The 25,676-nt window shown below is 37.8% G+C and overlaps 1 protein-coding gene across 4 annotated transcripts in view; it reads right to left on the bottom strand.

Moving 5' to 3' along the window:
• The window catches only part of LOC149254284 (protein EMSY-LIKE 3-like), a 96,659-nt gene that overhangs the window by 11,598 nt on the left and 59,385 nt on the right, over positions 1-25,676 (bottom strand). For all 4 annotated transcript variants that reach the window (XM_089460121.1, XM_089460123.1, XM_089460120.1 and 1 more), the window contains exons 6-7: positions 22,628-22,696; positions 22,316-22,546 (exon numbers count right to left, since the gene is read on the bottom strand). In XM_089460121.1, the coding sequence (XP_089316247.1) occupies positions 22,316-22,546; positions 22,628-22,696 (300 nt within the window). The remainder of the gene's footprint in view (positions 1-22,315; positions 22,547-22,627; positions 22,697-25,676) is intronic.

The raw sequence follows: 25,676 nt of genomic DNA, 5'->3' as shown, positions 1-25,676 counted from the left end.
GACTTGAGTCTCAAACTTCTGAAGGTATTCTTCCCTAATATGCCCTATTGAGTCATTTGGTGCTTCACATGGCTTTACATGGCCTCCTATCCTAGCCAAGTGTTGCTTGAACCTGTTAATACCCCCTCCAATAGATTTTTGGCAATATTTGTAGATCATTTTGCCATCAATCATATCACGATAAGCCCATGCAATATCCTTGGCTTTTGGAGGCATGATGACTGCTACTTAGCTCAAATTCTATGTTGTTCCACTACTCTTGCAAAAACTCAACACTCTCCAAGTTCACAATCAAACTCACAAAAACTCCAAATGAGATGTGTGGAAAATGAGGGGGGTGAGCTCCTTTTAAAGGCTTGGAGAGGGTGTTTTTGGAGGGAAACAACCCTTATTTTCCCTCCAAAATACCCTAGGACCTTCCTAAACTGCGTTGTGTGGGTCCTTTGCAATCTTGGCAGTGAACCGGCCGGTTCGGACAGAACCGGCCGATTTGACCATAAACCAATCAGTTTCATCCTAAATCAATCGATTAGGACTAGTTTTTCTAATTTTCTGATGAAGGGAGGGGTCAAACTGGGTTTTTCTATCGGCTTGATACGGTCGATTTGACCGGTTCAAACCAGCCGGTTTTTAAAACAATGCTTAAAAGTCTCCTCGTACCTTTTTCAAGTTGTGTATCTTTTCGAATTTTTCTCATAAATTAATTTTTCACCTCACTTTAATATTAGAAAAATACACTTAGTACTTTTCACATAAAGCCACTTTATAAAGTACAAGTGACTTTAATATTAGAAAAAGTACATGGTACAACACTTCTACGTACCTTTTCCACCTATGAAATTAATATAACTCATAAATATCATTGAGACAAAAGTAATTAATGTGTTCACTAGGCTAAAGGGGATAAAAGCCTAGCAACACCTCTCCTTGGTACTATTTTCAACAAGGTCTTCCACTGATTTTGTAAAAATCTTGATCCCAGGGTGAAGACAAGTAATAATAATTATACATATTGACTTCACTGTCTACAATGATATTACTTATAATCCATCTTTGACCGTTGCAAAAGAGATTAGTTTAGAAAACTATCATTCCATCTTTTCAAACATCGTGATTCTTACTTACAACCACTGTTGTTAGTAAACTGAAATATCAAACTTTACTATAAATCCATAAGATTATGACATTTCTCATATAAGGTGAGAGAGTCTGAATCCCTCTATCTTCAGCATTCAATTTCTATCAGTGATTCTTTCATAATCTTCCATGCATTATACTTCTTTTCAAGACAACACTTTCTCGCACATGCAACATCTTAATTACTATCATATCTTGGGTTCCTTGAAATCTTGGTAGAACAGTTGCAGCAAAATTTCAGTGGTAAAATTCAACAGTTTAAATTTCAGTAGTAAGATTTCAGCAGTAAATGAGCAGCAAGTAAAAGGAACAAGAAGTGATATTTCAACAGAAAATTGGTTGCAAATAGAGTGGACAACACTTGATATTTCAACAAAAAATGGGTTGTAAATAGAGTGGACAACAAGAGATATTTTAGTACAAAATTGGCTACAAATAGAAAGGACAGCAGAAAATAGGAGCAAAAAATATAAAGATGATAGCTCTTATCTTCTTAGGTTTGTCTTCACCAAAGTTCTAATAACATGTTGAAATTCTAATGTTCTATACTGTAACAATCACGTATTACAAAATTTCTTTATGTTGCAATATTACATAAGCAATTGTAGATAAAACATAAATCAAATGCACAATAGAAGAGAGCCAAGAATACAATGAGAGACAGAGAATTTAGGTCCAATGATCAGGGAAAAACCCACAAGGGAAAAACCCAACCAGATTCTTCTTCTATTAGAAATCAATTGTTCAGCAGTACAATGAGAGATCAAGAGAATGAGCAAGTTCACCCAAATCTGAACAAGCTATAGAATGAAGATCACTAATAGCAGCAACAAATGCACACACTGAATCAACTTTCCCTTCAACTGAATCAACACTAAAACACTGAAGCACAAAATCAAACTTGGCTCACCAAGTTTTGTTCAAGTCTCTCTCTCACAATCTTCTTCAACTCTCTCCAACTCTTTCTCAAATTCAAATTTTTCTTTCACAATGCACACGTAGTGAGGGGAGAAAGAATGAGACACATATATATAGGAGGAACAACAAATTCATGCCATAAAGAAGGAGTAACTCGCATGTCAAAAGAAGTGTAACTCACGCCCATTTAGGAAATGTAACTCATGTCACTAAGGAGGTACGCGTGCATTTGTAACTCATGCTTTTAAGGGAGTGTAAAATATGCATTAAAGAGTATGTAAGAGAAATCTTTTATGACAAGCTTTTATGGAGTGTAAGAGAATCTTTAATGACGTGTTTTAACGAGTGTAAGAGAGTGTAAGAGCATTGATGAGAGTGTAAAGAGAATATGTCATGCCAATAATGAGTGTAAGAGAATGTTATTGAGAGCCACGATTGTCTTGAAATTTCTTTTAATAATAATAATAATATCATAAAGAGGATAATAATAATATTGATGATAAAATATTAAGTCGAGATTGAACTATTAGGATTGATTAATGATAAGAAGTGATTTTTCATCAACAATATTTGATTACCAATTGATGCAAGGTGATTTACTATCTTCAGACTTTCTTTTTCTTGAAATTCATATCTAGGCTGTCAATTTTCAACAAACTGAAGCAGTTACACACAGATTTCAAATTCAATGGAGGCTTTTATTAAGCCCATGAGAAAATTTCAAAAGGGCCGGCTATACACTGATTGTATTATTACTCACTGTCATTACCAAAATTGCAGAAGGGCCAGCGATACACTAACTGTATTATTACTCATCGTCAGTACCAAAATTGCAGATAGCCATGGATTAGAGACACCTTCACTCCACATGGACAAGCTCCTTGACTCTTTCATCCATTGAACTTCAAGCAAGTTGCACCCTTCAAGCTTTCATTTCTGATCATATACTCCCCAAGTAGTTTTAATGGGCTACATTTGCAAGACGAACCATCACAATGCTTCGTTTCCCCCTCCAATTTTGCCAAAAAACAATCCAACTCGGATCTTTGAATTTTGAATGCTCCACTAAGGACTGGCAATTTATGTTCAAGAAACCCCCGGTGAACCCAGCATAAACATAAAAGTGTCGCCCAAGAACAAACCCATTAAAATTTCTCCACCAAAAGTTGCCTCCTCCACATTTTCTGTTTAAGAAACCTATATTTTCCTCTGCAATTTCCTAATGTCGAACACAGGTTGTTGCATTCAAAGTAGTTCTAATCACATTTGGTAAAGTGATTTGGTATGAACTGTTGTGATATTTCTTGCCATTGGAACCCTCATCATTAATCCTTAGAGTGAAGAGGAAGTTTATTGAATCATGTGTTCACCTTTATACAAATAACCTTTAAGAAGGAAGTGGAAAAGGCATCCCCTCCAAAACTTAGGAACCACAACAGAGTAAGCAAGTAACTATGATTTGGTGGTGAATGTTATAAATAAAATATTCATAATTATATATATATATAATAAAAAATAAAAATATTAATAATTAATAAACTAATTAAATTAAGTTGCCCATTAATTATGAAAGGGCATATCAAAAGACATGTTCTTTAACCCTTGTGGCCAATCAACTCCTATAAAGGAGAATCACTCAAGGATTTGTAAACCATGATCTAAATATTGAATAATAAATACATAAATTGTTTATGCACATCAATGTGTCTGCGACTAGAAAATTTCAATGAACTAAGTTTACCTTGTTCTAATGGTATCAAAACGTCAAATCCTCTCGCCTGTGCTGGGTTCATTCACCGTGGAAGGTTGCAATGTTTCACTCCCTGTCCATTGCTCCCTGTTCACGCTCCACGTCCACATACTATGACCCCACCGCGTTGTTCACACACCTTGTGCTTCCAACGGACCGTCGACACCTTTGTTCCAATCGTGGCGTCCAAACAGCTAGTCAACAGCATTTGCCTTCCTCTCGTCCACGTCTCCGCTGGAAATCATTGACTGTCTCCGCTCCATTGTCGCCTTTCTCGACAATCCGAACTCGCTTGTTCAGTCAACAGACAGACACATCTCGACAGCGATCCATCCGCCATTTTGTTTTTACCGTGGGTCAAGCAGTGTCACTCTCTGGTCAAATGGTGTGACCTCCAGTCGTTCGATCCATTTCAATAGTAACTATATATTATCTATAGTTACATAATAGTTTATAACAAAGTGAACCAATTATATTAAATTAATTTAATTCTTAAAAAAAAAAAATCATAGATAAAAAAGAAAAAATAAATAAATAAATAAAAATCATTGCTTAAATAAATGAAAAATGAAAAATGAAAAATTGGGTCTATTAAGAAAAAGAACAAAATGGAGAGTAGCAGTGACGATGCGAATTAAAGAAAATTCTAGAAGGAACTCGATAGAAAGCGCCAACGCCTTGACAATGTCAAAAAGAAACAAGATGAATTCGGAAAAGGTCAAGATAGGATAATTAGTACTCAAGGCCAAAAGACAAATTGAAATAATATCAAAAAGATAGAGAACATGATGAGCCAGTTAATGGGAGCAGTAAATCCATCTTTCAATCCCTTAATCACTCAAGAATTGCCACAAAGTCCCGAGACTCCAGAAGGTGAAGTTTTCACTAGTCATGAATTTATGTCGATACATGAAGTCCCACAAATACCACATATACAGTTCCAAGGAAGTCAGTACTATACAGTGTCCCGAAAGAGACTACCAAAAAATTAAAAGGAAATTACCTACGTACAATGGTAAGGACCATAGACGCGCCATTATGTGTGTAAATAAAATGGATGCCATTTTCGGAGCAAACCCACCAATAGGAGAACAAGAGAAGGTCCTGACCACATCCAACAACCTGCAAGTTGAATCGTACGATCGGTTCCTATGGTGGTCCAACAAATGTGAGGCCCATTCGTTCAATTGGAAAAATATTGTGGAAGCCATGTTCAAAAGGTTCCATGACGAAGAAGAAGACGATATTTACGTTAAATTCGTTCACCTCAAACAAAAAGGATCTGTAAGCGAATACACCCACAAATGAGAAGTATTAGCTATAAGGCAGAGGGGGTTCTATGACGAAGAACTGCTAAAAATGTATAGATCTGGGCTTAAAGAGTATATTCAAGAAGAATTAAAAGTATATAAACCTAAATCCATTGAAGAAGCTAGACATGTAGCAATAATTATTGAACAAAACTATAAATTCCATAAAACACCATATGTCAGTGATGAAAATCAAGCAACTACTCAAAAGGAAAGTCAAGGAAGTCTTCTTCAAAAAACACTGATAAGTATATTCCACCACCTATGTACAAAGGAGGAAAACAACAGTCAAATTTCGAAAGAAAAAAGATGGCAAATGTTGGACATGTGGAGAAATTTTGCCTATCCCATAGCAGAATTAAAAGATATGGTGGCAGATGGGAAACAAATAGATGGAGTAGGGAAGTGCCATAAAGTTAAAATGCAACTAAACGAATACGAAATGGAGACCAGTTTTTATACAATCCCCTTAAGAGGTGTAGATGTTGTTTTAGGAGTACAATGGTTGCAAACACTAGGGACGTATTCTGCAAATCACCAAAAACAATTCATTAAGTTCAAAATGAATGGGAGAAAGTATAAGTTGTTCGGATTCCAAGCCCCACCTACCCAAATCATTTCTGCTCAGCAAATGAAGAAGCTTATTCGCAAGAGAGCTTCGACATTTGTCACACACTGCCAACAATAATTATTATTGATGGAAGGGATTCACCAACAGTCTCAAGTTACATCCTTAATCCAAAAATATGACAAGGTATTTCAAGAATTACCGGTGAAATTACCTCCTGAAAGGAAAATTGAACATATCATTGAAGTCAAACTAGATTCAACACCAATAAATGTAAAACCATATCGCTACCCCCATCATCATAAAACAAAAATAGAAAGGTCGATACAAGACTTGTTAAAGTGTGGAGTCATTATGAAAAGCAGAAGTCCATATGTTGCACTAGTAGTGTTAGTCAGGAAGAAGGATGGGTCCTTCCAATTATGTATAGATAATCGGGGATTAAACAAAATTACTATTAAACACAAATTTCCCATTCCATTTATTGATGAATTGCTAGACGAACTCCATGGCACAGAATATTTTTCAAAATTAGATTTGAGGTCAGGCTACTATCAAATTCGAGTAAGATTAGAAGACGTCGAGAAGACTGTGTTCAAAACTCATGAAAGGCACTACGAGTTTAAGGTAATTCTATTTGGTTTAGCAAATGCACCAGCCACCTTCCAGGAAACCATGCACGAACTCTTCCACCCATACTTGCGAAAATTCGTATTGGTATTCTTTGACGATATCCTCGTCTACAGTAAAATGTGAAATGAGCACCTCAAGCATCTAGAAGTACTTTTCATATTGGAGAAGAATCAATTTTATGCAAAGTTATCAAAATGTACCTTTGGGCAGAAGAAAGTTGAATACCCAAGACATGTCATATCCAAAGGAGTCAAAGTGGATCCCAGCAAAATTAAAGCGATTAAAGAATGGCCAAAACCCAACATATCAAAACTAAGAGGATTTCTAGGTTTACTTAGGTATTACAGAAGGTTCATAAAGACCTATGCACATTTGACTGCGCCATTGACAAACTTGTTAAAAAATAGCGCCTTCCAATGGAATAACCAAGCAGACGAATGCTTCAGCGTTCGAGAATATAAAAAAAGTAATGTCAACCACACTAGTACTAGCAACTCCAGATTTCTCCAAGCCATTTGTAGTTGAATGTGATGCTTCAGGAATTGGAATTGGAGCAGTATTAATCCAATACGCCCATCCTATAGCCTTCGAAAGCAGGAAGCTTAACAAACGGCAAAGCTTGAAATCAACTTACGAAAAGGAGATGCTTGCCATCATACATGCATTAACTAAATGGCGACAGTACCTGCTCGGGAATAAGTTCTCAATCCGAACTGATCACAATAGTCTTCAATTCCTACTTCAACAAAAAACATTATCAACAGAACAACAAAAATGGATGCAGCAACTTTCGGCATTTGACCTAGAAATACTGCACAAAAAGGGAATGGAAAATGTCGTAGCTTATGCACTATCACAGAAAGATGATGAAAACACAACATGTGTCGCCTTGGTAATTGTTCTTAACTGGTTAGACGAAATACGAGCTGAGTATGCCAAGGATTTGGACTGTGGTTCTATGATTGAAAATATCAGTGAATATGCCAACTTTGAATGGAAAAATGACATATTATGGTACAAAGGTAGAATTTATCTAACTCCATCATCCAAAATTAGAATGAAAATTCTTAAAGAATCTCACAGTTCTCCTGCAGCTGGGCATGTTGGATTCTTCAAAACCTATTACAACATTTGGCAATCGTTTTACTAGAAAGGTATGAGTAAGGAAATCCAAAAGTATGTCATGAATGTGATGTTTGTCAAAGAAATATGGGTGAAAATATTCCAACTCTTGGTTTACTACACCCATTACATATTCCAAATAAAAAATGGGAGGAAATCTCGATGGATTTCATTGAAGGACTACCTATGTCTAATGTTAAAGACAAGATATTTTTCGTAGTAGATAGACTCACCAAATATGCCCACTTCATGGCAATCAAAAAAACTGACACAACCAAGCAAATTGCAGAAGTGTTTTGTAAAAGCATTTACAAAGTACATGGTTTTCCAAGGTTATTGTCAATGATAGAGACGCAAAATTTAAAGGCAAATTTTGGAAAGATTTTTGCCACCAAGCAAGAATATCTCTCAACATGAGTTCAGGTTATCACCCCCAAACAGATGGTCAAACTAAAGTTGTAAATAAATGTTTGGAAATATATCTCCGTTGTTTCATCACCGAAAAACAAATGGTCTCGGTGGCTACATCCGGCAGAATGGTGGTACAGTACCACCTATCATACTTCAACTAAAATGACTCCCTTCCAAACCCTATATGGCTATGAACCACCCAAGTGGAAGGATTTTGTGCTGCACAATTCTAATGTTCAAGCAGTAAAGAAGCACTTAGAACAAAGCCAAAGAATTATTAACTTGTTAAAAAAAAATTAACAATGGCATGCAATAGAATGAAGCAGCAAGCCGACCAACACCGCACAAAAAGAGAATTTGAAGGAGATTGGGTTTTCATCAGAGTTCAACCCTATAAGCAGTGATCATTAAAACAAGGAGGGAAAAATAAGTTATCTCCTAAGTATTATGGACCATACCAAATAATCAAAAAAATAAGTAGTGTGGCTTATGGATTGAAGCTACCAAACAATTGTCGAATCCACAACACATTTCATGTATCAAGTCTCAAAAAAGTACTAGGTCAAAATCAAACAACTCAAACAGAGATACATGAGACTAATGAAGAAGGAAGGATCATATTAGAACCTGAAGGCATACTCGCTACCAGAGAGAAGGTACTACGATCCAAGACTATTAAAGAATACCTTATCAAATGGAAAAACTACCAAAAGAATATTCATCATGGGAGACAGATCATTTTCACCAACAACACCCAACATTGCCTATGCTTTGAGGACAAAGCCTTTTAAGGGAGAGGCAATGTTATGAATAAAATATTCATATATATATATATATATATATATATATATATATATATATAATTAAATAATAAATTAATATTAATAAGTAATAAATTAATTAAATTAAGTTTCCCATTAATTATGAAATGGCACTTATGTCAAAAGACATGTTCTTTAACCCTTGTGGCCAGTGAACTCCTATAAAGGAGAACCGCCCAAGGACTTGTAAACCATGATCTGAATATTGAATAATAAATACATAAATTGTTTATGCACATCAATGTGTTTGTGACTAGCAAACTTCAGTGAATTAAGTTTACCTGCTTACCTTATTCCAGTGAACAAGATCTGGCAGTGACTGTTTTTGGTGAAGTGATTGGGCAGTTACTACCAACTCCAAGGAAAATCAAGGTTAAGGGATTATATTAGACCCTAGGGGTTTGTAGATTTGTTTCTTGACTTGTTTGTAAAAGGAGATATATGAATGAAATCATAGCATAGCATAATAAACAAGATAAAGAACGAATACCATTATAAATTGTTCTTGATTTATTTTTCAAGGGGAAATATTTATGAGATTTTAGGATACCAAAGATGAAATGGAAGGATATCAATTAAGTTGTTTGTGGGGAATTTAGAAGTGACAAAAACTTCAAATTTCAAAACATTGATCCCTTGCATATAGTAAAGACCATATTGCAAACCTATTGGACATTTTTGTACCAATAAGGGTTCATTAGAGCAAAGTAAAGCTCAATCAATATCTTTTTCACAAGATTATGTGAGGGTCAAGGTCAAGCTCTTATATTTCTCTTTTTGAGTGGAGACTGGTGCATATACCGAATCGTGTTTCTATTCTGGTGGTTTTATTTCAGTTCAATTTTGATTGATTGTGCTTGCGTATCTCACAACTGACAACATACTGACAAATTCAATTCTTAAAGGCATAATCAAGGCACACAATCTCATTGCAACATCACTATAATGTGTCCTTTTGCACACATGCAATTCTATCTTGGTAACTTAAGGTGTAATTTATCTTTACTGCACTTTTGTATTGGTGTCAAACTAGATAGTAGTTTATAGCCTCAAGTTGTAATCACTAGCGTAATATCTAAAGTTATTAGTCTTTCTAATTATTTTGACAAATTGGAGGTATCAAAGAATTACAAAGCATGGAGTTGAATTACAAAGCACATCAATCTACAATTAACTGAGGAGAGATATTTGTAATGCACAACCCACAAACCCCTCTAACATTGCACAATGACCAGAGTGGAGTTGAAAGACAAGAAGGCATTAGCACCTATTAGTAGCATTGCTTCAAATGAAGGGTCTGCTGTGGTGGATGCTTGGACAGCAGGGAAAACTCTCAAGGACTTGTTTTATTTTCAACCTCAACCTAAATTCAGATGAGGAAGCGGAAGACATAACGGAAGAGGAAATATGAATTGGAATCAGAAGGGCCCACTAGGAGGAGAAGCTCAAATTCACAATCTAATAAAGGAGGCAGGGAAAGAAAACAATTACTTATTTTTGATGCAAAAGAGTTGGACACTATGCATCAGATTGTAATATTACTTTTCATAAGATAGCTACAAATAAATAAATAAATTAATTGGTTGAATATGCCAATACTAAAAAAAACGTTTTTTAATATGTATTCACAGCCCTTCAACAATCAGAAGTAGCAATATCAATTGTGACAACTCACTCTTTTAAAAATGATTATAAAGTTGCATGATAGTGGATAAAGTGTTCACCCAACATGACTTCCAGGAAAGAATTTAGAATGCAACTTAAATCAATATTCCTAGTAGATGGTACTACACACAAACCAAGGGAGCAAGGTTCAATTAAGGTATTTCTTCCAGGAATTGGAGTGAATGAATTATAATGTTTAGTATGTTCACACATTTAGGAAAAAAATTGTTGTCTTTGGTATGGAATCATTGATTCAACAAAGAGGACATCAGATTATGATAGAAAAAGGAATTATTGATATCAACTCGACAAATGATCATTTGAAAACAGTGATATCAAGCTTGCATTTATCATAAACAAAATAGATTGTCATTTCCAGCATGTACATAGCAAGCAACTAGGAGATTGCAGCTTCCTCATATTGATGTTGTGGACTTTCGAGCCTATTCAAAACTTATTGAACTGCAACTAAAGGAAAAATTGTCACCTTGAGAAACAATAACATAAGGTACTTTACTTCAAATGAATTCCAGGATTATTTCCAAGGTAAAGGAATTAGGAGACAATTGACAAACTCCTGCACTTCACAGCAAAATGGAGTGAATGAAAAGATAAATAGAACATTGATGTGTATGGTTAGAGCAATGTTGATGTTTACATGGTTGAGTAATAATTATTGAATTGAAGCTATAAATATCAAGGCTGCTTGGGAGCGGGTGCGGAAGCAAGAAGCAAGAGTGGAAGTGGAAAGCGGGTGTGGGGAGAGACATTTTCAAAAGCTCCTCGGTCTGAAGCGAATCAGGAGCGAATTTTATATAATATATATTTTTATATATTTTGATGCATATATGTCAACAAAAGCATGTAGAATGATGAATTAGATATAAAAAGCATTTAAACATGGATTAAACTATATAACATCAATCATCTAGAAGTTATAATCTTCATCAACCATATGTCCACAAGTTACAAGTTCTCATTTATATAGCATGTAAGGGTGCACATAACCAAAATAGCATCAAGTGCAATCCATCTCTAAATCGAAAATACATCAACAAATAGGCTCTAGATGGCCTCTAGCATCCAAAAAAATCATGCTACAACAAATACTTCCATATCATCAAAATCATTGCCTATCTTGGGATCTTTGCCATTAATATAACCCTCTAAGCATTAACATAAGATAGAAAAAAACGTAGCATGTCAAGTCACGATTTTGCGTGAGTAATGGGTACATTTTTAGTAGGGTCATGATAGAGGAGTTTGACAACCAATGTCACTAACATCAAGGTACATTTTTAGTAGGGTCGTGATAGAGGAGTTTGACAACCAATGTCACTAACATCAAGGTACATAGAGGGGCTTGGTGCTCTTGATTAAACACAAGTTCCATACTCTAGTACATGACAAAATCTAGTAGATCTAAAATTCTACTTTCTCCATATGAAATCCAATGAGCTCGGAACCACTCTCAAACATTCTGAGTCATTTCATGGTAATGTTAAAAATTTATTAAGTAAAAGGATGAAAATGAAAAATAAATGACAATGCACTTTAACCATTACCATGAATTGCATGTCAATACTAGGGTATCCCTCGCGAGTGAATGTGAGCATCCCTCTCATGCACCTCCACTTCTCCAACAACTAAAACAATTGAATTTACGCTTCTATAGTCCTATTGATTCAAGAAAATTTTCCAGTAAGATCACATTCATAACTATTTGCTCGACGTGTTTCAAACCACCCAATGTGGTTCATAATCAGGAATAAAATGGGGATTCCTAAACAAAAATATTTATTATTTTTTACCATTAGAATTTGGCAATTGTAGTTCTTTGCATCTCTACTCTATTTAATTGTTTGCTTTGATCACGGTCCCCATCTTAGTGTTAGTTTTTGTAGCATCAGAAGTGTTCTAGTCTCGAAACCTTGTGGAGAGGCTAAAACACATGAGTTCTTCATAACCCACAAATCATTTCTAGAATTTCCACCTAGAAGTGTCTCAATTAAATGATTAGCCTATTTTTAATATTTCCTAAAGTCTAAACTTAGGAAATCTGGTTAACTAATCAATATTAATTGAGATAAGGTGTGAATCATCTAGAAACTCACACGGATCGACTCTGATATGATCTTGGCCCTTGATTAATATTTAATCTTGGACATTGGAGGTCCAACAGAAGATTATAAGAAGTCGATGGGTAGATGGAGAACACACTTGTGAGAACCATGGAGAGTTTGATTTCCTTGGAGAGTTCGATTTTCTAGAAAGCCAACAATGCTAGAAGAGTTCGACCATCAGTAAGGAAGCCGAGACAGTGAGGTCGGAGGAAGCTTTCCAAATCCGGTGAGTGCATTTGCAAAGAGGCAGAAATAGCCACAGTGAGGATGATGCAGGAACTCCGCAATAGCCTCTAGAGGTAGTTTGATTTTGCTAGAGAGAAGTTGAGTTTTAGTTCCAGAGGCCAGGAAAGGGTTCCAAAAGGTCAGAGAGACAGTTTCTCAACCAATGGCAGACAAGATGGCTACAAGAGCAGCTGATTCAAGCTGTGCATGGGAAGAGACTACGCAAGGGTGACGCATGCCTGCATAGACCAATTTAGATGGCTCACTTGGAGTTGCAATCAGAGCCTGGATTTGCTTATGGGGTGAGGAAATTTCCTCACTAGATTTTTGCCAGTATTTTTCTCTGTAGGATAGCTAGATTTGGCATCCAGTTGTACTGCGAATTTGTCACTGTTGCACAATAATAAAAACCCTCAGTTGTTGCACCGGTTTTCCCAAGTTCGGTTTTTCCAAGGACATTTGTCCAAAAATAATTGTGTCGATTTTTAAGTATGTGTGCTAGAATATTTCTCAATTTCTAGCGTTATTTTCTTCCGCAATTTATTGGTGAAGGTTGCAGTGTGAATTATTTGGTATTTGTCGTAGCAAATAAATTGTTAAATTAATTAATAATTAGAAAAATAATTTCTAGTTGCTGCAATAGGATTTCAGTTGTGAAATTTTCACATGATATCAGAGGGTGAGTGATCAGCCAGGAAGCTCAGAAGTGAAGGCAAAAATTCGTTGTTCAAAGGGAGCAGCGAAACGAGTTTCTGGGATTTGCGCAAAAGTTGGCTTAGCAATTCGAACTGTTGGGCAGAGGGTTCGATTTTTCTAGTGTAGGTGGTAGGAAAAATTCACAGATCCTAGAAGCATTTCCAGCAGGCAATAGAAAAACTAGAAAGCAGTGCCTCGCTAAGCAGATTCCTTGGTTGGACGAAGAGGGTTTTGCAGTAGTTACAGTAGCAAAATCCACGTCGAGTGGAAAGAGAAAAGCTCACACAGCTGAGGGAAAATTTCTCTCAGGGGACTTCGAGTTTCAAAGGTCCGATTTTCAGTTGCAAATTGGCAGTAGCCATGAGCAGATTTTCTCACTCCGGCAAGGGGTGCGAATAGCAATTCCAACAGCCAGGCAGAGGGAAAAAGGGAGTTTTCAACAAGTTTGTTGAAATGGCCACAACTGGGCTTAGTGTTCATGATAGGTTGGAGGGAGCCTCCAACTATGTCATATGGAAGGCTAAGATGTCCTTCCTTCTAGATGAACATGGCCTGAAAGCCAATATAGATAATGTGGTAGCAGTACCCCAAGTCCTAGATCAGTTGAAGGAGTACAGAAGAGAAATGGTGAAGGAAAAGCGGATAATTTTGGATGGAGTCCAAGATCATATAGTCTCGCATATATCTGGCAAGAACACGGCCAAGGAGTTGTGGGATAGCCTTGTCACGATATATCGAAGTTCTTCTGAGCAGCGGAAGATGTTTCTCCAGGAGAAGCTGAGAAGCGTCAGGATGCAAAAGGACGAGAGCATAGATGGCTTCCTCACTAGGATTCAAGAGGTCCGAGATCAACTAGCAATCGTTGGGGAGGCACCCCAACCTACAAAGCTTGTACGACTGGCAGTAAACAGTCTCGAAGGATTGGCAGGTGTTTGTCCAAAGTATCTTGGGCAGAAACACATTGCCAAGATGGGACAGGATGTGGACCAATCTATAGTAGGAGGAGTTGAGGAGTTGAGGAGTTGCCAAGATGGGACAGGATGTGGGCCGATCTATAGTAGGAGGAGTTGTGGGATAGCCTTGCCACGATATATCAAGTTCTTCTGAGCAGCGGAAGATGTTTCTCCAGGAGAAGCTGAGAAGCGTCAAGATGCAAAAGGACGAGAGCATAGATGGCTTCCTCACTAGGATTCAGGAGGTCCGAGATCAACTAGCAATCGTTAAGCAGGCGTCCCAACCTACAAAGCTTGTACGACTGGCAATAAATAGTCTCGGAGGATTGGCAGGTGTTTGTCCAAAGTATCTTGGGCAAAAACACATTGCCAAGATGGGACAGGATGTGGGCCAATCTATAGTAGAAGAAGAAGAAGGACCTGTCAAAGGTCAAGTGATTCAGGTGTGGCGAGTTTGGCCACTACAATAAGCAGTGTCCTCTCAGGAAGAAGGACAAGCAGGAGAAGCAGGACCAGGCGACAGCATCAGCCGAGATTGACAAGTTGTCCTCTAGGTTTGAGGAAGACTTCACTAAGAAGGCAGCCATACCTCCAGGAGTGAGGTGGGGCGACTTGGAGCTATAGTCCAAACCTGTAGAGATTGGGCAAGATCTTTGAGGTGTCCTCCTCATGGATCATTACCTTGCTACGAGGACCCACATTATTCAATAGCAGGATGGATCAATTTCAATGATGCGATCAGATCTTGGAGTGACTGGTTGCAAACTAGTAGCAATGAGATACTCAGGAGCGCAGTGCAATGGCAGAGCAGGTGGCTCAGTGCAGAGTTGGTAGCAGCGCAAATTCTTCAATACAGTGTAGAAGGTAGTAGCAGTTAGGACCCAGGGAACAGATGCATCGTACTGAATACAGTTGATTTAGTATAGTTGGCAGCAGTACAACAGTGTCAGCAGCAGCACAGATGTAGCATCAGTGTTGCGTAGTGGTTGGTGGGCAATGGCAGGCAGTCACAGTGGCCAAACATTAGTAGCGTGATAGACGGTGGTACAGAAATAGGGTTTTGTGGCAGGAGGTGCAACACTAGCCTTGGACAAAACACCTTCCTCGCTAAGGAGTGTTAGTTTTCTATAGCATCGGAAGTGTTCTAGTTTCGAAACCTTGTGGAGAGGCTAAAACAAATGAGTTCTCCATAACCCAAAAATTGTTACTGAAAATTCCACCTAGAAGTGTCTCAATTAGATTATTAGCCTAATTTTTAATATTTCCTAAGTCTAAACTTAGGAAATATGGTTAATTAATGAATATTAATTGAGATAACGTTTGAATCATCTAGAAACTCACACAAATCGACTCCGATATGATCTTGGCCCTTGATTAAAATTTCATATTGGTCATTGGAGGTCAAACAAAAGATTATAAGAAGTTGATGTGTAGATGGAGAACAAACTTGTGAGAACCACAAAAAGCTTGATTTCCTTGGAGAGCACAACTTTCCAGAAAGCCAGCAGTGTTGGAAGAGTTTGAACTTCAGTAAGGAAGCAGAGTCAACAAGGCGTGGAGACAGTGGGCCAGAGGAAGCTTCCAAATTTAGTGAGTGCATTTGTAGAGAGGCAAAAATAGCCACAATGAGGTTGACACAAGCATTAAGCAGTAGCCTCTAGAGGCAGTTTCATTTTGTTGGATAAAAGCTGAGTTTCAATTCCAGAGGCCAGGAAAGGGTTCCAAAAGGCCAAAGAAATAGTTTCTCAGGCAATGGCAAACAGGACGGCTACATGAGTAGTTGATTCAGGCTGTGCGTTGGAAGCGACTGCACCAGGGTGGCGCAGGCCTGCACAGACCAATTTGGACGGCTCACTTGGAGCTGCAGTCAAAGCCCAAATTTGATTGTGGGGTGAGGAAAATTCCTCACTAGATTTTTGCCAATTTTTTTCTCTGTGGGATAGCCAAATTAGACATCCAGTTGTACTCAAAATGTCTCACTGCTGCATAATAAGAAAAACCCTCAACTATTGCACCGGTTTTCCCAAGTTGGGCTTTTCCGGGGACATTTGTCCAAAAATATTTGTGTCAATTTTTATGTGTGTGCTAGAACAATTCTCAGTTTCCAGCACTATTTTCTTCTGCAGTTTATTTGTGAAGGTTGCAGTGTGAATTATTTGGTATTTGTTGTAGCAGATAGATTGTTAAATTATTTAGCAATTAGAAAATTAATTTCCACTTGCTGCAATAGGATTTCAGTGGTGAAATTTTCACACAGTCACCTAGGACTTGAAATTTTCACATGGTAAATCAACTGTTGGAAAGAAGAACTATCAGTTACAAGGTTTCAAACTAAGTTTTAGATTTGGGAGATCGCGCAATAGATCTCAAAGATGGCATCAAGTTTCAACTAACCTTAGGTCTGAGGACAAATTGGATGGTGCCTTGAATTTCTTAGCATGGAAGGTGAGGGTTACACTATCACTAAAAGAGAATGATCTTTGGGATATTGTTAAGGACGCTATGACTCCACTTATAGATCCGCAGCAGTTGACAATGCACAAAAAGGAGGTGAAGGCCAAGCAGGTGATCTTGGATGCCATAAAGGATCATCCAATCGCTCATGTATCCGAGAAGAAGATTACAAAAGAGATGTTTGATGCCTTAGTTAGTCTTTATCAGAGTTAGAACATAAAAAAGAAGATGATATTGTGTAACAAACTCAAATCCATAGAAATGATCAAATCAAACACAATCACCAATGCATGGTATGTGGACAGTGGGGCATCTTGACATGTGATATCAACTCGAGAGTTGTTTTCTAGTCTAAAGAAGCAAGATTTAGTAGTACAAGTTGAGCTTGGTGATGATGCCAAGTACCTAGTATCAGAAGCTTGTACCATCCCCTTCCAGCTCCACACAAGTAATTATTTAGAGTTTGACAATGTCTTGTTTCTATCAGGTTGCAAGAAGAATTTGCGTTTACTTCAAGTTATGGAATATAAGGACTTTGTTGTGGAGTTCAAGATCTACCAAGTCATGATCAAATCAAAGGAATCCAGCTTGAACATATCTCAAGTAATAAGGGTTAGAGAAGGTAATTTGTGTATCTCAAGCAATAGGGATTAGAGAAGGTAATTTGTACAGATTGTAAGGTGAACCTATTCAAGTCTTCATGCATGATAGTGTTAGCTTGTGTGAATTGTGGCGTAAGAGGATGGGGAACCTACATCACAGGACATTGCCTATTTTCTAAGAGAGAGAGACTCATAGATCTTCCAAATTTTAATGTTCAGTAGAGTGTGGTATATGCAAATGGCGCACACTTGGAAAGCATGGCAATGTTGCTTTCCAAAGTAGTAAGAGGACTAAGAAATTTCTAGACCTAGAAAAAAAGAATGAAGAGCCAAAAGCTCTGAATGTTGAGTCTGGATCAACAATCATTGCTAGAGTAGTACAACAACCTTCACATGGAAAAGGGGAGATACCAGCTCCATTCATTTCTATCAAAAGACCTCAATGGATCACTCAAACATTGAGGGATGCTCAAGAGTTTGTTCAAACTCTTAGGAGCACATTTAGAGAGAAGCAGCCTTCGAGAAGTTTCAAAACTATATGGCATTCATGAGCATCATTCTAGATTTTAAGCGTTCCAGCTTTCAAGAAGCAGCAGACTAGCAGGTATGGTGGGTTTCCATGGTGAAGGAGTACACTTTCATTATGAAGAATGACGTTTGGGGCATAGTGCCAAGTCAATTGTGAGTTCTAGGTGGCTCTACGCAAGATCAAGCATGTTGCAAGTGGCAGCACTAAGAAGTTCAAAGCGATGCTTGTCGCGAGATGGTTCTCCTATGTAATATTTTTAAAATGAGGGCATAATAAAATCTGAAATTTTACTTGCATATAAAAATCCGAAATTAAAACTATGAAAATTACTTGCTAAAATAAACACAAATCTGAAATTGTCCTCCATGTTTGATGAGAGATTGCAGCCCAGAAAATATGATATGCTAGGGTCTCACAAACCAAAAATCTTCCACCAAAACACACATTTCTGACTAGGGGGAGCCCATATGTCTCTCTAAAACCAGGGATACTCAACATTGTTAGACCTTAAGCCCGAAGTTAGAGCAACATAGAATAGAAAACTCACAATGTATATCTTACCCAACTATCAAAGCGACCTTCTCCTTTTATAAATTATGGAAGTCGAATTATCCATGCAAAACTCTGCCTTCAACTTCCATGCATTTTAATTAACTAATGGTGAACTAGGATGAGATGGCCATGCGCATAGCTAAGGGAGTACACTTGAGTTCAACAGAAATAGAAATGGAGAGAAGCATGGGCTTAGTCTAGTGGAGATACTCTTATGTCAAGTTGTTGTGAAGTGGGAGAGGAAAAAGCATGTGCCTAGTTAACAGGACCACACACTCAATTATCTCCCCATGCATGCACGCATTGTAGTTAACAACAAGAAAAGTGCCAACTCATTCCTAAAATAGTGCATGTGCCCCATTGGTCTTTAGTTCACTCATGCATGTGAACCAAATAACTCCCAATCACACTAAGTCTTATCCATGCGCATTAATCCCCGTGCATGCCCCCAAACCCAATGTAGCTATGCATCCTTTTCCTCTTGGGTAAGCCAAGAAAAGGACAGTGAATTTATTGTTAGTTTTCCCAGTTTGAGTTGGGGACATTACATCCTAGAGAGAGGGAGCGGACAACAAGGAGACATTTGCTCCAGCCGCTAGGTACACTTATGATAGAGTTGTTATTTCCTTGTTTTCATTTATGGGATGGAGGATACATCAAATGTATGTGAAGACAGCTTTCCTGAATGGGATCATTGAGGAAGAAGTTGTTGATTTTTGGTAGCATTGGATGTGCTCTAGCCTTGAAATTTGGAGGAGAGGCTAAGGCACATGAGATCTCCAAGACCCAAAAATCATTTTGAGAAATTCCACCCGGATGAGGAGTTATTAAAATAATTAATATTTTTAATGGGTTCCTAAGTCTAAACTTAGGAAAATAAAAATATTAATGGGTATTAATAAAGATAAGGGTGAGAAGCTTCTAAGAGACGAGGATCAAGTCTGTTTTAATCTTAGCCGTTGATTAGGGACTTAATCTCAGTCGTTGATTCGTCAACAGGAAAAGTATAAGAGAAGACTTAAGGATCATTTGGAGACACACCGGCAGATACTCAGTATCTCAAGGAAAATTGATTCTCAAGCAGAGGAGATCGATTTCAGAGGGAGAGTTGCAGGGTGGAGGAAGAGGAGGGCATCAACAGCAGGCAGTGACTGAGGAGGAGGTGACGCAGGGACAGTGGGAGACAACGCAGAGAGAGACGCAGTCCAGAGGAGAGACACAGAGCTTACGCACGCTGACGCAGAGCCACGCTAGGCCATGCAGAGTGATGCAGGGGTGACGCAGAAGTGGGAGCAAGGTCCCCAAAGTGTCAGAAGGTCTCAAAGGGAATGTCTCAGGTGTTTTCTTTCAGTTTCTCTATAAAATCATTCCTTGTTGTTGAAGATTAATAAAGCCCTCACCTGCTGCACTGGTTTTCCCACATTGAGTTTTCCCGGGACAATTGTCCAAAAATAACTGTGTTGATGTGATTGGTTCTTGTGCATGTATTTTTCTTTGGGTAATTGTGTGATAACTGCAGTAGAATTTATTTTAATATTTGTTGCAGTAGTAGAATTTCAGTTTAGAAATTTTCATAGAAGTGTCCATAGAGAAACCTTAGGGCTTTGAGGTAAATGGGAAGGAGTCCCATGTGTATACATGTTATTCTTGGCAAGAAGAGACCACCTCCACTTGTGACATTCCAAGTAGATCTTAATGATTCCCCAATTGTTTTATCAATGCATAAGGAAGGCACTTCACATAGCATGTTTTTGAGTTTTTCTTATCCAATTGTTGTGCCCTAGTTGAGTGTGCACGAAGCAGAGGGCACTTTTTTCTATTCTAGGATATTCTCCAAAACAAGTTCAGTTCTATTCTTGAGCTTCCCCCACTTTCAGAAATTCTCTTGGCTATAAGAACGAGTGCAAGCAAAGGAAACAATGAACGGTGTCTTCATCCTTTCATCTTATTGCTCCCATTCTTTTCAATTGAGATTTCATTTTTTTCGTAAACACTTGATGCAATTGTAGGGTTGAAATTCCCACATTCACTACCATAGTTGAACTTTGAGTGTATGAGGAGATTGCAAAAGTCGTGGTGTGATCATTTCTGATCACCAAGAGTGTGATGACTATTATCCAACTCGCTTGAAGCCTTCTTCTTTCTTCAACTTTAAATAATGAAGATCAAATCGGCATCTTTTGGTGACCAATATGAGCACGCATATCTGTAAGAATTCCTGTCTAGCATATCTGTAAGATTTGAAAGGTATCTTTCAGCTTGCATGTTTTCTTTTCACTTCACTCCAAAATTTCAAGGACAAGGTATTAATCATCTTTAAAAAAAGTTGATTTACAAGGTGTTTTCCTTGCATTTTTTTTCCATTTACTTCACTGTTCTGCAACTTTTATTGCAGAAACAACATAACATTATCAGACGTTTAAAAGATTTCTAAGTTTTTTGACATAATCATAAATCTGAAATTAACTATCATTAATTTGAGGAAAATGCAGATGTTTGAGTATGTTATTGAGACCAGCGAGATTTATTGCAGATTTCGGACACCATATTTCCCCAGGAGTTCATTATTGAAGCCTCAAACCATTTAGGGAGAGCCCCCTCAATTGACATGCATCATTTCAGAAGCAGAATGACATTAAATCAGTGATGCAAACCTATAGTTATCCGGACACTTTTTGAGTCCTTAAGTGCAAAGGTATTTGCAGGTGATAATGGGTTAGATAAGACAAGATAATTTTAATAATGTTGACAAATGAAACTCAAAGTACATCAGTGGTGATAAGCAATTGGATTGCAAAAGCGACTCCTAAAAGCTGGAAGGTAAAAGCTAAAGGAATAAGGAAATAAAATATATAATAGCAATAGTAAAAGCAAAGTAAAAGACTGCATCCACCAAATACAATGTTAGAGAACCACAATCTAGTTTTCAAGTTTTATAACTGGGGTTTACACCATGTGTTGACTCCTAGGCTTATCTTATGTACACGTCACTATATGTATAGCTAGTAGCATGTGTAATGTGAATGTTCTATATATTGAACATATATGTCAAGTGTAAATAACTCTTCCTTGTATATTCATCAGACAAAAAAACTCTTCCTTGTGTATATGAGTTATGAAATCACGAACCCTTAAAGAAAGCCCTGGATTTTTAAATAATATATCAACTCAGAGATGATATGAAGGCAATAGCACCAGAATGAATTTATTCTTGCAACGAAAATTGCTTTCTGGCAGATCATTTACACAATGCTAGGCCAGAATATCATGTCAGCATGCCTTTTGTATCTTCAAGGTTGATACAAGAAATGGAAACCTTTCTTCCATAAGTGCTACTAAGTTGTGAGGAATCTATTGTTAAAACAAGGCATCTCCTGTATTGTCCTAGCCATGTCCCACAGAATACTGATGGATAATGTGCTTGGTCAGTTAGTGATTCACTGTGGTGAGATTCCCGTTGAGCTTTAATATAACTAGATGCCTGTCCTCACTACTCTTACAAGCCAGTATATTATTGGGTGCTGTCCAACACATATTGATGATACTTGCAACAAACAAATCCAGAATGAAATAAGGCAGGGGAAGACTAGTGGACAAAGCATTTTTGTTTGCAACAATAAACATACACCATTACATATGATGTTTAGACAAAACACAATTATAATCAAACAATATATGCATGATATGACATGTCAAATTTTGAATAGAAGTTACATCTCAACCAAGAGTATGATTACACAAAATCTGGTCAACTGATGATATACATAAATAAACAGTTACGATAAAAGAAACATCCAAAAATAGAACTACCATGTCAAATTCCCTTCTGAAGAGATTTGCATTTACCTCCTTTATAAGTTTATCTGTTTGTCGTAACTCAATATCTCCTGGATCTCTTCTACCTATGTCATTTTGTGAAGGTGTAGAGTCTATTATAGACTGGCCCTTGAGGGCACCTCTACCCTTATTAGAATGTGATATACCTCCATAACCAACTGAGTTTTTATTGCCATTTCCAAATCCTTGACCAAATCCTTCAGGAGGAGCACCATCCCATCGAATATCTGCAGGTGATATCTGGAAATACAGATTGATGAATAATAGAAAAACTACTGGATTCATGTGGGAAAGATTCAAGAAAATTGTTCAGGAGTATACCTCTTTCAAATTAACCCATTCCCATGTCTCCTTTGGAGTTTCAAAGTCATAAACCAATGCGTGTGTTCCCTGAGAAAATCATATCACAGTCAACAGAAAATTTTAAATGAGGATGGTTAGGTTATTAATTGATTGATTGAAAAGGGGGATTTTATCCACACTCAAAGATGACCAAAAGCAATCTATGGGGTAGAAATTACATAATATTAAACGCATTGAGGCAAAGTGCCAGCAGCGTCACTATTCTTAGTTACATTTATTTTAAGCCTCCCTACACATAATGAATAAAATATCCATTGAAAGTTAAAGCTAAGAGAAACCACAAATAAAGGTAAGCCAAGTAGCACTGATTTTTGTTGGTAACCATATGCTTTATCCTTGTTATTCAAAAAATCCACAAGACACTTTACCAAAGTTCAAAATGACCATATATGAAATCTTCCAAGGGACTGCCTAACGCATCTCCAAGTGCAGCTAAAAGAAATTTAGAAATACAAATGAAAGTCCATATTGGGCTGTTAACTTTTTATTTTTTAAAAGATTACACTGGACCAACTTATGCCACGTCACCACAGCATAGGCGTGGACATTACACACCTCTCTCATACTTGCCTGCAGTATACACCTCGCTTATCTTGGTACGATTAGTCAATTATTGTTCCTGATGCTATCTTACCAGCCTAGATCCATCTTACGTTCATGGATCAATGGAATGCATTTGTTTGTCAAGAATGTGTTTGTTTGCTGCAGCATGCCCTTAAATGATATAAACATATAATTTAGGATTATAAAAAGTATCATGTATATTGGGCTGAATGGATGAATGGTTCTGTGCCATTTCATAACATGAGCTTCCAATCTTTGATGAATCAGCTTCAGAAGGTTGGCTGGGAGCTGAAGAGGTGTGACACTTTGAAGGGTCGCGTCCCTTCTGTGAAAATTTCATCTATTGCAGCAACTGGAAATTATTCTCCTAACTGTAAATTAAATTATGCAGTTTATTTGCTAAGGCAAACAATGAATAAAATCACAAATGCAATTTTCACCATAAAAATACTGCGGAAAATAAATTATTGGAAAAAGATAAATTCCAGCACACACATAAGAATTTTGACATAGTTATTTTTGGGCAAATGTCCCTAGGAAAACACTGGCAAAATTATTGTGAGAATTCTCTCACCCCACGGCGAATTTCGGCCACCGATATTGCCTCCCTAGCCATACACAGAACCTTCTGCGTCACCCTCTGTGACGTGCTTGCGCAGAGCCTCTGGGGATTTCGGCCTTCCTCTCACTGCCTCTTCCAAGGGCTGGAGTATTTCCTCCTAGAATGTTGCTAATCTCCTCTACCATCTGCTACTCACCCTCTAGCTCTATCTTCTCGTTGGATCACTGCCACTGAGAAAATCGAACTGCCTGGGCAACTGAGTATCTGCTTTGGTGTGTTCTCCCAGTGCCCATCAACTTCCTCTTATAATCCATTGTTGGAGAACCAATGGCCAAGATTAAAACTTAATCAATGGCCAGGATCATCTTGGAATCGATCTGTGTGAGTTTCTAGATGATTCTCACCCTGACTTAATTAATACTAATTAATTAACAAATTTTCACAAATTTTCCTAAGTTTAGACTTAGGAAACATTAAAAAAATTGGTTAACAATCTAATTAAGTCACTTCTATGTGGAATTTCCAAAAACGATTTCTAAGTATTGGAGATCTCATGCATTCTAGCCTCTCCACCAAATTTCGTGTCTAGAACACATCTGATGCTACAAATACTAACACTCCCTGTTAGCGAGGAATGAGTTCTAGTGTTGCACACCTTGCTACAACACAGTCTTTGTATCATCTCCTGTCACGTTGTTGATGTTCGGCTGTTGTTGCCCACCAACTACTGCGCAACTTTGATGTTGCATTTGTGTTGTTGCTGACACTACCATACTGTTGCCAACACTGCATCTGTGTTGTTGTTGGCACTACCATACTGTTGCCAACACTGCATCTGCACTGCTACTCCCTCTCATCTGTTGTTATTGCAACTGCAACATCTGCAACTGAAAATTTGTCCCTGCTACTGGAACAGGTTCTCCACCATACCCATATGTTTTCTGAAATACATGAACTTAGCTCTCCCTAGAGCTTTTGTGAGTATGTTTGCAACTTGCTCTTCTGTGGGAACATACTGTAGCTGGACCGCCCCATGTTGTACACAATCTCTGATGAAATGAAACTGAATATATGTGTTTTGACCTGTCATGAAACACTGGATTCTCAGAGAGCTTGATGCAACTCTGATTATCACAGTAGACTTTGGTCGCCTCCATTCTTTGTCTGAACAAGCTTACTAGCATCTTCCGAAGCCATATAGCTTCGAATGTAGTTGTGCTTGTTGCCATGTATTTTGCTTTTGCAGAGCTTAGAGCTACCAACTTCTGCTTCTTGTTGCACCACGAAGCCATCCCTAATCCAACGTTGAAGCAATACCCACACGTACTTTAACCATATAAGTAATTGCTTGCCCAATCTGCATTTGTGAACCCACATAGTCTATCATCATCCCCTCGGGCATATCTCAACCCATACTCGATTGTGTCGCGTACATACCTCAAAATATGCCTCGTTGCTGCCCAATGTACCCTCTTCAGCTCTACCATGAACTAACTGAGAGAATTGATTGCAAAGCAAATATCTAGCCTAGTGTTGAACAGATACATGAGAGACCCAATAAGCTATATATACAAGGTGGGGTCGACATCCTTGTCATCTGATGCATCTATCTTCTTCCAATTGGTGATCATGGGCATAGACATGGGTCTACAATCCTGCATTCTTAAACTCTTCACAATATCTGTAGCATATCTTCCTTGCCCAAGGAAAATCTCACCATTCTTCTGCCACACTTCCAATCCTAGGAAATAGTGCATCAAACCCAAATCCTTCATATCAAACTCTGGGGCCAGGTTCCTCATGCAGTCCTCTATGATCCCTGAAGATCTTGTTAGAAAGAGATCATACACATACAAAACTAGGATGAGTGGCTCACCCTCT

This window comes from Pinus tabuliformis, chromosome 7, assembly GCF_031772625.1.
Source record: "Pinus tabuliformis cultivar Carrire ecotype Pingquan chromosome 7, CPIR1, whole genome shotgun sequence".
Classification (NCBI taxonomy): domain Eukaryota; kingdom Viridiplantae; phylum Streptophyta; class Pinopsida; order Pinales; family Pinaceae; genus Pinus; species Pinus tabuliformis.
The sequence above is the reverse complement of the archived record's forward strand: the minus strand, read 5'-3'. Positions and strand labels throughout refer to the sequence as shown.